This window comes from Moschus berezovskii, chromosome 15 (assembly GCF_049115385.1).
Source record: "Moschus berezovskii isolate FMDL1 chromosome 15, NW_MosBer_1.0, whole genome shotgun sequence".
NCBI lineage: Eukaryota > Metazoa > Chordata > Mammalia > Artiodactyla > Moschidae > Moschus > Moschus berezovskii.
Genome location: NC_142474.1, coordinates 19,715,807 through 19,731,105, shown reverse-complemented (window position 1 = coordinate 19,731,105; position 15,299 = coordinate 19,715,807). Strand labels below are relative to the sequence as shown.

At 46.8% G+C, this 15,299-nt stretch overlaps 2 protein-coding genes and 1 pseudogene across 2 annotated transcripts in view; 2 read left to right on the top strand and 1 right to left on the bottom strand.

Moving 5' to 3' along the window:
* The first annotated feature begins 5,218 nt into the window (after window positions 1–5,218).
* LOC148775355 (small nucleolar RNA U3) lies at window positions 5,219–5,302 on the top strand (annotated as a pseudogene).
* A 1,405-nt stretch (window positions 5,303–6,707) lies between these two features.
* Window positions 6,708–8,391, top strand: MAP1LC3A (microtubule associated protein 1 light chain 3 alpha). The gene is made up of 5 exons (XM_055435951.2): window positions 6,708–6,921; window positions 7,234–7,289; window positions 7,375–7,481; window positions 7,786–7,955; window positions 8,225–8,391. The coding sequence occupies exons 1-4, from the start codon at window positions 6,882–6,884 to the stop codon at window positions 7,946–7,948; spliced, it is 366 nt and encodes a 121-aa protein (XP_055291926.1). The 5' UTR covers window positions 6,708–6,881; the 3' UTR covers window positions 7,949–7,955; window positions 8,225–8,391.
* Window positions 8,392–8,583: 192 nt separating this feature from the next.
* Window positions 8,584–15,299, bottom strand: part of PIGU (phosphatidylinositol glycan anchor biosynthesis class U) — a 100,471-nt gene continuing 93,755 nt past the window's right edge. The window contains exon 12 of the mRNA XM_055435928.2: window positions 8,584–9,036. Within this exon, the coding sequence (XP_055291903.1) occupies window positions 8,923–9,036 (114 nt within the window). The 3' untranslated portion in view covers window positions 8,584–8,922. The remainder of the gene's footprint in view (window positions 9,037–15,299) is intronic.

Here is a 15,299-nt window from a genome sequence, read left to right as displayed (position 1 = left end):
AATTGCTGGATCATATGATAGCTCTACTTTGTTTTTTGAGGCGCCTCCACGGTGTTTTCCACAGTTGTTGGGACCGATTTACTTTCCCACCAACAATGCACAAGGGTTCTCTTTTTTCCACATCCTCACCAACACTTGTTATTTCTTGTCTTGAGAATAGCCAATCTAACAGTTGTGAGCTGCCATCTCCATGTTTTTGATTTGCATTTCCCTGATGATTAGTGATACGAGCACCTTATCATGTACGTGTTGGCCATCGTGTTGTCTTTTTTGGAAAAAATGTCTACTCAGGTCCTCTGCCCATTTTTTAATTGGATTGCTTGTTACTGTTGAGTCATATGAATTATGTATGTATTTTGGATAGAAACCCTTTATATCCAAAACCCCTAAGATTTATTGTATAAAATTTCTCCTATTTGGTAGCTTTCTTTTCATTTTGTTGATGTACAGAGCTTTTAAGTTTGATATAGTCCCAGTTGTTTATTTTTGCTTCTGTTGTCTTTGCTTTTGGTGTCAATTCCAAAAAATCATTGCCACGGGGACGTCTCTGGCTGTCTTCCAGTTAAGACTCCATTTTTTCAAAGCAGAGGGCATGGATTCAATCCCTGATAGGGGAACTAAGATCCCACAATGCCATGCGGCATAGCCAAAAAAAAATCATCACTAAGACTGATGTCAAGGACCTTACCATCTGTGTTGTCTTCTAGTTTTATGGTTTCAGGAATTACAGTCTGGTCTTTATTCTGAGTTGATCTTTGTGATTTTTATGCCTGGTGTCATTCTTGTGCATGTGGCTGTCCAGGCCCCGTGGAAGACTGTCCTTTCCCCATTGTGTATTCTTGGTTTCTTTGTAGGTCAGTGACTAGATATGCATTGGTTTATTTCTGGGCTCTCTATTTTGTTCCATTGATCTATGTGATACTCTTTTATTATAGCTTTGTAATGTAGTTTGAAATCAAGGAGTGTGATGCCTCCAATTTTCTTTTTTCAAATTGCTTTGACTATTCATAGTCTTTTGTTCTATTTCTGTGAAAAAGGCCATGGTAATCTTAATAGGGCTTGCATTGAATCTGTAGATTGCTTTGGGTAGTATAAACGTTTTAACAGTATTACTTCTTCCAGTCCTAATGAGCACAGAGTGTCTTTCCATTTATTTGTGTCTTCAATCTCTTTCATCAGTGTCTTCTAATTTTCAGGGTACAGGTCTTTCACCTCCTTAAATTTCTGCCAGTGTAATTCATTCTTTTTGATGCAAGTTTAAATGGAACTGTTTTCTTATTCTTCATTTCTCTTTCTGATAATTCATTTTAGTATATAGAAATGCAACAGATTTTTGTATATTGATTTTGCATCCTGCAACTTTACTGAATTTGTTTATTCGTTTAACAGTTTTTTGGTGGCATCTTTAGTATTTTCTATGTATAATACCATGTCATCTCCAAAGAGTGACAGTTTTACTTTTTTCTTTGTGATTTGAATAGCTTTCATTTATTTTTCTTGCATAATCTCTCTGACTAGGACTTCCAATACTATGTTGAATAAATGCAGTGAGAGTGGGAATGTTGTCTTGCTCCTGATTTTAGAGGAAAAGTTTTCAGCTTTGAGTATGATGTTAGCTAAGGGCTAGTCACATATGACCTTTATTACACTGAGGTATGGTCCCTCTGTACCCACTTGGTTGAGATTTTTATAATCAATGGATGTTGAACTGCAACTTACTGAAATACACCAAAAAGATAAAATTAGAAAAGAAAAATGGATGGATGGACAGATAGTAATGAACTAAGTGTTAGATGTAGAATGTACCTGGTGAGTATATGGGAGGTCATTGAACAATTATTTCAGGTGTTCTATTTGCTTGAAATTTTTCATCATAAAACAGTTAGAAAAACATATATTAGAAGGTGATAACTGCTCTGGGTAAAATTAAGCCAAATATTGGGAGGGAGGATAGAGAGTGACTCGGGTGGGAGCTGCAATATTCAATAAGATCATTCAGGAAGGCTTCCCTTGAGGAGACCTTGGGAATGAGTGTGTCACAAAGTTTTAAGGAAGAATGCTCCAGGCAGAGACCAGTAAGTGCAGAAATGTCCTGGGGCACATGTGTGTCTGGGATTCCCAGAATTGTGCTAGCAAAGCTGCCAGTGCAGTTGAAGCCAAGAGGACAGGAGTGAGGTAGATAAACCTAGAGAAGCAACAGGGAGGAAGATCCTACAGGCCTCACAGGCTAACTGTTCAGCGTTTGACTTTTAACGATTGGGGTGTAGGAATAACCTGATCCAACACCTGTGTGCCCACGATGACTCTTGTCATTGAAGTGAGACCAGTCTGAAGTGGGCAAGGCCAAAGCAAGGAGACCAGGGAGGAAACAATGGAAGAAGATAGGCAAGAGGTGATGGTGGCTCTGACTTGAGTAGCAGGAGTGGAAGTGGAAAGAAGATTCTGGAGCTACTCTGAATGTAGAACTAAGAGGATGTGGGCATGGATAGGATGTGGGGGTGTGGGAAAGAAAGGAGTCAAAGGTGACAGATGGAGTCAAGAAGATTACAATTAGAGTCCATTTTGGGGAAAGGTCATGGGTTCATTTTGAGTAGGTCAAGTTTGAGATGTCCGCTAGACTTCCATCTAGAGACATAAAACAGGCCAGGCCTTTGGGTTCAGAGAAGATGCAGAGACAAGCAGTGAGGAGAGTAACCAGAGGACTGGTGGAGGGCCAGTCCTCCAGAGCCCTGCTGCCAGGTAGGAGTAAGATGGAGCAGAGACCTTGAGATTTGGGGACGGGTTATCCCCAAAGGCTTAGCCTCACAAAAGAAAGGTGTAGCCATTTCCTTAAGGCCATGGCTGACCTAATTCTTCCAGCTGCTCTTAATGGTTCTCATCACAATCTCCTGTAACTTTGTGTATGTGGGATGTGTCCACTTTGACACACAGCTCTAGATCAAGAGTCAGCAAACTAAAGCCCTCAGGCACAATTTGTCTGTTTTAGCAAATAAAATATTTTTGGGACACAGCTATGCCCATTCAGATTGTTTCGGCCTGTTTCTGCACTCCAACAGAACTGCGTGGTTTTCAGAGACCATAGGGCCTGCAAAGTTGAATATATCTAGTTGGCTGACCCTGTCTCTCCTTCTTTCACTACAGGAACATTCTATTGTTCTGTTACACAAGATATTTAAAGATTAGACATTTAGGTGCCTCCCCCCGCCCTTTTGGCTATTAGGAAAATGTTCCAACAAACATACCTAACAGTATTTCTTTGGGCTCATGTGTACATCTGGATTGCAGGATATGAGCATCTTCAGGGTAGGTAGATTTTGTCAAATTGCTCTCCAGTGAAGCGGAAATGATTTACACTTTCATCAGCAGTGTAAAGTGTTCTCATTTTCCTGTACTACCCTAAAACGTAGTATTGTATGTTGTTAGACTGTATTAGTTAGCAATCTTTCATTGTTTGTAGATTCCTTTGGGCTTTCTGGCTGTGGATGATAGTTTTGCTCCTTTCTTGTCTTGGTGCTCTGGCTAGGCCTTCCACAATTTTGCACTTTGTTCAATGACATGATTCAAAATTTTGTTCCTGGCTCTAAAGAGAATAATGCTTAACATTTACCATAGAGCATGGTATTTTACCATTAAGTATAATATTTGACACAAGTTTGAGTTTTTTTTATTTTTATGTTGGGAGAGCTCAACTAGAAAACCATCTGGACTCATTTTTTGTATATGGCTACTTGAACTGTGGTGCTAGAGAAGACTCTTGAGAGTCCCTTGGACTGCAAGGAGATCCAACCAGTCCATTCTAAAGGAGATCAATCCTGGGTGTTCATTGGTAGGACTGATGCTAAAGCTAAAACTCCAATACCTGGGCCACCTCATGCGATGAGTTGACTCACTGGAAAAGACTCTGAACTGGGAGTGACTGGGGGCGGGAGGAGGCGGGGACGATAGAGAATAAGATGGCTGGATGGCATCACCGACTCGATGGACATGAGTTTGAGTGAACTCCGGGAGTTGGTGATGGATAGGGAGGCCTGGCGTGCTGTGATTCATGGGGTCGCAAAGAGTCAGACACGACTGAGCAACTGAACTGAACTTGGTTTGTCTACTTCTTTTTAAATTGGTCTTGGCAAACTCTCTTTTCTAGAAAACTATCCATTTCATCTAATTTTTTAATGTATTGGTATAAAGTTTATAATCTTATTTTGTCATTTCTGCTATATCTGTAGTTATATCCCTTTTGTACATTATGTGTTAATCGCTCAGTCGTGTCCGACTCTTTTCAACCTCATGGTCTGTCCATGGAATTTTCTAGGCAAGAATATTGGAGTGGGTTGCCATTCCCTTCTCCAGGGGATCATCCCAACCCAGGGATAGAACCTGGGTTTCCTGCATTGCAGGCAGATTCTTTACAGTCTGAACTACTGGGAAAGCCCTTTTGCACATTATTTTATTGGTCTTTTGAAAGATCCAGCTTTGTTTTGTGGCCCATATTAGTGCTTCTGTTTTCTATTTCTTCAATTTCTGCTCATTATCTTCCACTTTCTTTGGGTTTACACTTACTGCATTCTAAAATTCTTTGACACTCTGCTCATAAATTTTCCCTATTTCTTTTTACCTAATATCACTAATAAAGATCTTTTAAATTCTGCTTTATTTCCCCGTACCCTCAACCTGAAGTTTTTATATGTATTCTCATTTTTAGTTTGACCCAAATAGTTTTCATTTCCATATGATTTCATCTTTAAAGAGTTTTCTATAAGTGTTTTAAATATCTGAAGATCTAGAGTTCACTCTGCTCTTGTTTGTTGTCAGAGAACATGGTCTGTATGAAATTGATTATTTGATATCTGTTGAGATTTGTCTTGAGGCCTAGTAATCAGGTCATTTTTTAAGATAAATGATTCCTGTGTGCCTGAAAGTAATATATTGGGTTCAAGTTTATACCAGGGTCCATTGATTAGAATTATTAATAGTATTAAAATCTTCTGTATCCTTTTTTTTTGACTGGTCTATCAGTTACTGAACGAGGTCTTAACTCTCCCACTGTGATGAAGGATATGGCCATTATCTCCTTGTATCCTGTCACTTTTGCTTCATATTCTTTCAGCCTTTTTTTTTTTAACCTCTAACACACGTTTGGAATTGTTCTATCTCCTTAGAAAATTATTCTTTCCATCATTTTGTGTTGACCCTCTTCATCAGTAATAATGTCTTTAGTCTTAAGACTATACTTTCAGGGATCATTTCTATATTTCGTTACTTTCTGTTCTTTTAGTGTTTGGAAATACTATTTACCTTCTGAAGTGTTTGGAAATACATACTTTACTGCTGCTGCTGCTAAGTCGCTTCAGTCGTGTCCGACTCTTTGTGACCCCATAGACGGAAGCCCACCAGGCTCCCCCATCCCTGGGATTCTCCAGGCAAGAACACTGGAGTGGGTTGCCATTTCCTTCTCCAATGTGTGAAAGTGAAAAGTGAAAGTGAAGTCGCTCAGTCGTGTCCGACCCTTAGCGACCCCATGGACTGCAGCCTACCAGGCTCCTCTATCCATGGGATTTTCTAGGCAAGAGTACTGGAGTGGCTCGCCATTGCCTTCTCCGACATACTTTACTAAGCCAGGTTAATTACTAATTATCTTTATCCTCCTCTTCTCAAATAAATGAAGCTTCTCAGAACACTTAAATCCTGATCACCCTCTCCAGTCCTACCTGTCATCATCCTGATCCTTGCTCTGCACTCCACAAACTGTCACCATTCATGTTCTATAGCAGATGCTTGTTTAGATAGACTTCCATGCTTATCAGTTTAGTTTCTTGCCATTTTTCTAATTTCTTCCTTTTTGAGTTCTGCAAATTCACTACAGAGTGTTTAGTATGAGATTTATTTTTATTTATTCTGTTCCGGATTTTAGGTGAGGATCCTCATCTTTAATCAATTTTGGAAGTTGATCAGGAATTGCCTCTCCCACACATTCTCTTCTCTCCTGGAATGCTGATTGGACCGGAGTTCTCCTCACTTTACCATTCCTGTCCCTTCCTCTTTTATATGTTCCATCTGGCTTGTTTTCTGGCTCGTTGCTTCTGATTTTTCATCCAGTTCAGTGATTTTCTCTTCTGCTGTATCTAATAGGCTTTCTTGCCTCATCCTTTGAGAACTGGACTTTCAGTAGCTCTGTTTTTCAGTTCTAGAAATTCCGTGTAAAACGTTCATGATCCTTTTCAATGTCTTGCTCCAAGTGTCTTCATGTGTTAATCCCCCACCCCGACCACCACCTTTATCTTTCTCTAACCAAGAACTCCACAAAGGCAAGGACGTTTGTTTTAGTGCTGTCATGCCCAGTGCCTCCTACCGTCCCAGGAACGGAACAGGCTGTGAGCGCTGTCAGATGACACAGTGACAGTGGGGACAGGAGGATGCTGTGCCGCAGCCCGGCCCCGCCCCTCCCGCCGGCGGAGCTCCGAGTCTGCTCCCCCAACCTCCGTGGCCTCGCAGGATTTGCAGCCTCCCCTCAGACCCGGCCTTGGGGAGACGGCGCCCCTCCGCAGGCCGTGACGTCACGGGACTGTGACGCGCCCTGGGAGCCCCCGCCCCTTCGCGGCGCGGGGCCGGGAATACAGGCTATCTGCGCCGTGACGTCACGGGTCCGGGCGGGTGGATTTTGCGTCGGCCCAATGGGAGCGGCGCGCCGGCCTCCCCTTTAAGGAATGTTGTGACCTGACGTCACCCGGGTGAGTTACCTCCCCGAGCCGCCGCCGCCGGGCTCAACGCTAGCCCCGGAGCCCTTGTGCGCGAGGCGCGGAGCCCCCGGAGCCCCCGGACCGCAGCCACATCCCTGCGTCGCGCGCCCCGGAGGTCCGGCCTGCGCGTCCCGCCGGGCCGGCGCGATGCCCTCAGACCGGCCTTTCAAGCAGCGGCGAAGCTTTGGTGAGGCCCAGCGAGAGATCTGCGAGTGCGGGGTAGGGGCGTGGGGGTTGGGGGGTGTTGGCCGACCGACCCGACTGCCGCAGGTGACGTCAGCTCCGTGACGTCAGGCTCGGGCTGGACCCCCGGGCTGGGAAGCCGGCTAGGGCCTGGGCCGGGGCCTCTGCCTCCCATCTCTGTGTTGTGCCCGGGCCGTGGGGCCCGACGGCCCCCGGGGGCGGGAGCTTCGAGGAGGCGGGGCGGGCTCGGGGCCGCCCCTCGGGTACCCGCGGGGCGGAACCTCGGCCCGGCCTCATCCCTGCCTGCTGTCCGCAGCCGACCGCTGTAAAGAGGTGCAGCAGATCCGCGAGCAGCACCCCAGCAAAATCCCGGTGAGTCCCGCCTCCCCCTCCCATCCCGGCTCGACCCCAGGCCCCAACTCGGGCTCACGCGTCCCCCGCCCCACCCCGCTCCCAGGTGATCATCGAGCGCTACAAGGGTGAGAAGCAGCTGCCGGTCCTGGACAAGACGAAGTTCCTGGTCCCGGACCATGTCAACATGAGCGAGTTGGTCAAAATCATTCGGTGCGCGGGCAGCAGCTGTCAGAGGGGGACTTGGGTTCTGCTGGGATCAGGCAGTGCGCTGAATCTTTCGGTGAAGGAAGGGGTGGAGTATGGGACCAGGAGCTGGATCCCTGTTCTGGGGAGGTTGGGAAAGGTCAAGGTCAAGGTTGGGGTCAGTGTGCAGTCAGAGGTAAGTCAGAGGTAAGCGCCCCTAGAAGGGGATGGGTGTGAAATGGAAGATCAGGGTCATTTTGGGGAGGGGGGTCAGGCTGCACTCCCCAACAGCCAGGCCCCTCACAGTGTGCTTGCCTCCCGCCCCCCTCAGGCGCCGCCTGCAGCTCAACCCCACTCAGGCCTTCTTCCTGCTGGTGAACCAGCACAGCATGGTGAGCGTGTCCACGCCCATCGCGGACATCTACGAGCAGGAGAAGGACGAGGATGGCTTCCTCTACATGGTCTACGCCTCCCAGGAAACCTTCGGCTTCTGAGCCAGCAGTAGGGGGGGTTGGCTTGGGCATGGGGGGGGGGCCTGTCAGGCTCTGCCCAGGGAGCTCCTCGCACCTGAACTGAGCTGCCTTTGCCCCTGGTGGGTGGGGCAGAGATGCCAGCTCCTAGCCAGGGGGCACCAACTGCACCTCCTCTGCCCCCGGGTGGATCCTGGCCCAGTCACGTTAGGGGTTGCTCTTCTGGGTGCTGGCTGGGGTTGGGGAGCGTGGGGAGCAGCCCCCAGCACCCCTGCTCTGTGTGGTTTGTCTTTTTTTTAGGCCCCTGCCTGTCTGCCCATCTGCCCCTCCCTGACTTGAGGCGCTGCCCCTGCCTGGACCTGCCCACCCCTAAAGGACTGGCCCCGGGCTCACCTGGTCTTGATGTGGTGTATGGATCTGTGGTCACTGTCCCTCTGCAGAATAAAGATTGCTCAGGCCTGCCTGGCCCTCTGCCTCCAGCTGCTTGGGGACTGGGAAGGGCTGGGGGCTGGGAGACGACTGCCCCACACCATTTTTGGCTGGCCCGCACACAGACCTGTGTTCTGTGGACTCGGAGCTCTCTCAGGAAACCCACACCTGTGTGTAATGCCCCACGGCAGTATTACGGGTCATGCCCACCCCTTCCAAGAGTGCAGTGTGGTTCCAGGGTAGACGTTTTCGTAACAAAAAAACATTTATTAAGTAGTCACAACCTAACAAACCCTGCTCACCTGCTTTGTCCCCTTTCCTGCTTGGGAGGGAGGGCTCCTTGGTATGTAGAGCCACAAAGTGGGCGATCCAAGGGGAGATGCTCCTGGTGACTTCCCCCCCAGGCCTTGCTGCTGGCCTCAGCTCCTCATTGGTACCAGTTGTCGTCACCCTGGACTCAAACCTCATCTGCCCTTGGACTTGCCTGCTGGCAACTCTGGTTAGAGGGCTTGGCCCAGGTGCTGGCCCTTATACCCCGGAAGTCTGTGCAGCCTTGTGCCCAGCCAGACCTACTTGAGCACAAGCATGGCCTCTGTGCCGTCCTTGGCAGTCAGGTAGAGGCCGTGTGTGAGGTAGTACTCGCGCCGCAGGAAGGCATAGAAATAATCGGAGATGAGCAGGATCTGGGGGGAGAGAGAGGTTGTGAGACGCTTCATGATACCTGCCCCTGAACCTGGGGTCACTGAGGGGCCAGGCAGGTGTTGGGGAGACGCTGCCCAAGGAACCCCCCCACCTCAGGGCGTACACTTGAGCCTGCAGGGTCTCATTGGCCCCTCAGACGTTGCCCTACCTCCTCCACCATGGTCTTCCACCCCAAGCCCTGGCCTCAGCTTTACACTGGCGCCCCTCCATATCACCTGGGTGCCCACTGGCCCTTTCACCCCAGCCGGGTCCCCGTCAAACCTGCTTCTCCCACTGGGAACCCATATCCTCCCTCTTCCATCCAGGCATTCAGGCCATAGAATCAGCAGACTCGTCTCTTCCCCACACCAAGCCCCCAAGCCTGCTGGTTCTGTTTCTGTCTGTCTCCCACAGATATCACCCTGGACAAAGCCACTGTCATATGAACAGCAGTAGTCTCCTCTCTGGGGTTCCTGACCTCAAACCTCCCGCCTGCCCCACCCTAGCAGCAGAGGCTGCTTTTCAAAACACAAATCTGGTCATGCTGCTTCCCAGCTTCAGGCCTTGTAAAGGTGCTCCATGGCTCTTCGGGTGAAGATCGAACTCTCTGGGGCTCCTAGGCCTTGCACCTGGTGTGTCTGCTTCAGCCTCTCGCGTTCCACCTCACTCAGCTCCAGCCATACTGGCCTCTTGCCTCCCAGTGCTGGATCTTTGCTGTTTCCTCTGCCTGAAACGTTCTCTTTCCCTTTCATCTCATCAACACTGCTTGCCCTTCAGGCTCAGAAAGGATCACTTCTCTTCAGGGAAGCCTCCCTCACACCCCAGATTAGGTCTTGATCCCATTAACTTCTATGGTAGCACAGACCCATCCAAATTGCACTTCTGCCTTCATCTACGTGACTGCCTGATGACCGTGGCTCCTCCCCTGGCCTAGGCAGGGTCCAGAGTGATTCTGCCATCATGGTGTCTGTGCCTGGCTTGGTCTGTCTGTTCTCTCTGGGCCCCAGAACCGAGAGGGCCCTAGCAGCTCAGTCCACCATCCCCCCTCCCTGATGCCCTGAAGTGAACAGAGATTTGCCAAGACCCCCAAACCCTGGACCTGCAGTCTTAGAATTTCATTCATCCCAAGCTCCCAGGACCTCTGGTGCCTGAAACAGGAACGGATGTGGGGAGAGGGACTCACCTCTGTAGACACCACCAGTTCTCAGGCACTTAAAAGCCTTTCAGACTATCTGCACCAACCACCTCAGCACAGATGGGGAGATGTAAGCCCAGAGCTGGAGGGGCACCTGGCTAGGGCCTAAAGGCAAGTCAGAGGTGGGCGGTGGAGCCTGGGATCTCAGCCTTTGACACCCCCAGGCCGTCCTGGAAAGCCTCCCTCACACGTGGGCAAGAAAGAGAACACAGAAGGGTCTGGAGGAAGCCCTCGGAACCCACACCATCAATGGCCTCAGGACCATGACCTGCCATTCTGTCACTGCAGGAACTCATCTGGAAGGCTGATGGAACCCACCTTACAGATGAGGAAACTGAGGCACCAGGAATTCAGTAGTTGGCCTAAGGCTGTACTGGGAGAGCTGGACTGGTGGTCATCACCCTGCAAGGCGATACACCTGGGGCCCAGTGTGCAAAAGGCCCAGAATCCTGCCGCTGAGGCTGTCAGAGCAGAGGCCCTGAGGCCTTGTCCCATAACTGCCCGTGGGGCAGTTACAACAGCAAGGGCTGTCCTCACCCCCGGCAATTGCTTTCTCACCCAGGTCCAAGTGCCTGGGGAAGGGGAGCCTGGAGCTGGTGGGGACTGATCCCAGAGCCAGGTCAGATGACAGACAGGTGCAGAGTCACAGTTCATAACAAAAGAACTCCGATGTCACACATAATCAACTGGCCAAATAGGAAGTCAAAATACTATTATTAGTTTGAACCATATGAAACTGCCATTTATGCAGATCAAAAATGGTTGAGTATTAACAATTTCATATGATTCAACTTAATATAAACTGGAAGAAAATCAAGAAAGAGTAGTAATCTAGAAGTACCAGAACAAATAACTATAAGACCTTAAGGAGCTATTCTTTCTCCTTATAAGCCTAAACTTTGTAAATTATATATTCAAGTTATGGTGATAAAAATTAAAATCCAATTAAAAACAATCAGTCAATAAATGACTGAATAAATAAATGGAGAATTCTTTTTGGAATCCTTTCAAGAGAATTCCAAATAACATATGTAGAGACTCTCCCCTTAGGAGGAAGAATTTAATTCTTGCTCACTCGCCACCCCCTGCCCCCGAGCTTAGGCTAGACTTCGTGACTCACTTCCAAAGAACAGGGAAAAGAGAAAATAGCAACTCTGCACTGGAGAAGCCTGGCAAACACTATCTGAACCAAACGATGAAGGGTAAACAGCACCAAGTATGGCTAGTGTGTACTGCCTGAGCTTTCCAAAAACCTTAAAGGTGGCCTCATGATGAGAAAAGCATCAGACAAACCCAGAGAGGACACTCTTCCGGGATACCTGGCCAGGATACCTCAAGACTGTCCAAGTCACGAGAAATTAGGAAAGAGTGTGAGCAGAGGACACAGGGGAGATGTGACACCTACATGTAGTGTGGTACTGGGGGCTTCTTCCTGGGAGAAGACGACGACATTACAGGGAAAGCTGCTGAAATCCACGTCAGATCTGGGGTTTGGTTCGTCATAACAGACCAGGGTCAGTTTCTTGGTTTGGACAAACATACCACGGTAATGGGGCCTCCCCAGTGGCTCAGCAGTAAAGAACCTGCCTGCCAATGCAGGAGACATAAGAGCCACGGGTTTGATCCCCGGGTGGGGAAGATCCCCCCGGAGGAGGGCATGCAACCCAGTCCAGTATTCTTGCCTGGAGAATCCCCACGGACAGAGGAGCCTGGTGGGCTACAGTCCATAGGGTTGCAAAGAGCTGGACATGACTGAAGCGACTTAGCATGTATGCACTGTGGTAATATAAGATGCTAACATGGGAAACTAGGTAGGGAGGGCATATGGAAATTCTCTGTACTATAAATTTATTCCAAAATTTAAACATTTTAAAAAGCAATGTATTATTGTTATATGCAATAACATGAATGAGCCTCAAAAATATCTTGCTGACTGAAAGAAGGCTTCAGGAAATGTACGTGAAGATTTCTGTTTTTGCATTAATAAAGGAAATTGAAGATGACTCAACGAAATGGAAAAATATCTTATGCTCTTGGATTAGAAGAATTAATATTGTTAAAATGGCATGCTACCCTCAAAAATCTACAGATACAATGTGATCCCTATCAAATTACCCATGACATTTTTCACACAACTAGAACAAATAATCCTAAATTTTATATGGAACCATGAAAGACCCAGAACTGCCAAAGCAATTCTGAGGAAAAAGAACAAAGCAGGAGGCATAACCGCCCCAGACTTCGGGTAATACTACAAAAGCTGCGGTAATCACAGTGTCATGATACTCTCACAAAAAAAGACATGGATCACCAGAATAGAAAGCCTAGAAATAAATCCACACACCTACAGCCAATTAATTTTCAACAAAGGAAGTGAGAATATACAATGGGGAAAAGACAACCTCTTCAGCAAAGGGGTGTTGGGAAAGCTGGACAGCTGCATGAAATCAGCAGTAAGAACACATCCTCCCACCATACACAAAAATAAACTCAAAATAGCTTAAAAACTTAAACATAAGACATGACACCATAAAACTGGAACACAGGCAACATTCTCTGACATAAATTGTGCCAGTGTTTTCTTAGGCCAGTCTCCCAAGGAAATAGAAATAAAAGCAAAAACAAACAAATGAGACCTAATCAAGCTTATAGGTTTCTGCACAGCAAAGGAAACCGTAAACAAAATGAAGAGACACCCTACAGAATGGGAGAAAATATTTGCCAATGATGTGACTGACAAGGGCTTAATCTCCAAAATACACAGCTTATACAGTTCAACAACAAAAAGCAACCCAATTGAAAAATGAGCAGAAGGACTAGACAGACATCTCTCCAAAGATGACACACAGATGGCCAACAGGCACATGAAAAGATGCTCAATATCGCTAATTATTAGAGAAAAGGAAATTAAAACTACCATGAGATATCACCTCACACTGGTCAGAATGGCCACCATTAAAAAGTCCACAAATAACAAATGTTCTGGAGAGGGTGTGGAGAAAAGAGAACCCTCCTATACTGTTGGTGGAAATGGAAGTTGGTGCAGCCACTATGGAAAACAATATGGAGCTTCCTCAGGAAACTTAAAAACAGAGCTGCCATATGATCCAGCAGTTCTGCTCTTGGGCATATATCCAGGGAAAAAACCTGCAATTCAAAACCTATACATGTCCACAGCAGCACTATTCCCAAAAGCCAAGACATGGAAACAACCTAAATGTCCATCGATAGATGAACAGTACAGAACACACACATACAACAGAGTACTACTTGGCCAATAAAAAAGAACCAAATAATGCCCGTTTGTAGCAACATGGATGGAACCAGAGATTATACTAAATGAAGTCAGTCAGAAAACAAATATCATATATCATTTACATGTGGAATCTAAAATATGATACATACGGACTTATCTACAAAACAGAAACACACACACAGACATAGAGAACAGACCTGCGGCTGGCAAGAGGGTCGGGGTGGGAGGGACTGAGTGGGGGTTTGGGGCTAGCAGAGGCAAACTGTTATGTATAGAATGGAATGACAAGGTTCTACTACACAGCACAAGCAACTACATTCAATATCCTGTGATAAGCCACAATGGAAAAGAACATTGAGAAAGATAGGGACTTCTTTGGTGGTCCAGTGGCTGAGGCTCCACACTTCCATTGCAGGGGCACGGGTTCGATCCCTAGTCAGGGAACTAAGATTCCACATGCCACATAGCAGCCAAGAAAAAAAAAATGTATATATGTATAACTGAATCACTTTGCTGTACAGCAGAAATTAACACAATATTATAAATCAACTATATGTCAATATAAATTGTTTTAAAGATTTGAGTTTTTCACTGTATGTAAATTTCACATAAGAAAAATATAAACAAGTTTTGAGCTCTGGTTAACGATACACATGCTGAAATATTTGGCAGGAAATGTACTGATGTCTGTATTTCACTTTGAATACATTACAGAAATAAGATGGACTGAGAAATGGATCATTTGTGATCACCCAAGTATAGGAAAATGGTAATGATGAAGTCCAAGTGGTAGATATACAGGTGTTCAAGGTTAAATCTTTCAACTTTGCTTGTATATGTGAAACTTTTCATAATAAAGCGTCAGGGGAGGATGGTGTGAGGGACAGAGTCCTGCGTTTTGGCTTGGTTTTCGGGAATCGAAGGTCACTAGTACTGAGTGGGTGCCTGCCTCTGCCCCCAGGGGAGGGCATGTTGGGGACACACTGGCCTGGAGGCTCTGCGCTCTCTGAGGGAAGCCCCCAGCTGTCATTGGCTGGCTGAGAAAGCCTCATTGGACCTCAAGGCTTTCCATGTGGGCTGAGGAGAAGGGATTTCCCTGAGGCCCTGGGATTCAGCCAAAACCGTATCTGCAGACCCAGCGCCCCTTTGCCCCATCTGAGCAGGGCAAGTTGGGAGAGGAGCCTGGCCAAGTCGGTGGCTGTGTGACCCTGTGTGAGCCACTGCCCCCTCCCTCCCTCTGCAGCATTGTCCACGTCTGTAAAATGAAGGATAAACTCTAGTTTATTCCTTACCATTGTGGTCCCCCTGGTCCCTGTTCTGTCCTGTGCTTCCAAAGACCTGCAAAGCAACCCATTCTTTTGTTTTTTTAAATCTTTTAATGGCTTTAATTTGAAAACAAAAGTGAAAAATGTTTTTATGGCGTATGAAAACCTGGTTGTGGGGAGTTCCCTGGTGACCTAGTGGTGGCCTGGGTTCAACCCCTGGTTGGGGGAACTGAGATCCCACAAGCCGAGCAGCATGGCCACAAAAACCCCCAAAAACCGAGTTGCAGGATTTTCAGTTTATTACATGAAAGTGAGAATTACATGATGTAGGAACTGAATGCTTTCTAAGGTAGTTAGTGGTTAGAACTGCAAAAGTCAGTGTCAGAGAGGAGAAAAACACTAGTGCTGATAAACGTTGTCCATTACGATATTTTATTCTTATTAATAGAAATGCTAATAATACTCAGGCATTAATTTAAGCACTTCACATGTGTTAAAACAGTTACTTCTTGCAATAAACCTTCATAGTAGGTACATTATAATTATCCC

What these genes read in the sequence shown, in the direction of transcription:
- MAP1LC3A (XM_055435951.2), top strand. Translation starts at nt 6,882, where the DNA reads ATGCCCTCAGACCGGCCTTTCAAGCAGCGGCGAAGCTTTG. An exon ending in CAAGCAGCGGCGAAGCTTTG is followed by an intron (nt 6,922 to 7,233) that starts GTGAGGCCCAGC and finishes TGCTGTCCGCAG; the next exon opens with CCGACCGCTGTAAAGAGGTG. An exon ending in AGCACCCCAGCAAAATCCCG is followed by an intron (nt 7,290 to 7,374) that starts GTGAGTCCCGCC and finishes CCCCGCTCCCAG; the next exon opens with GTGATCATCGAGCGCTACAA.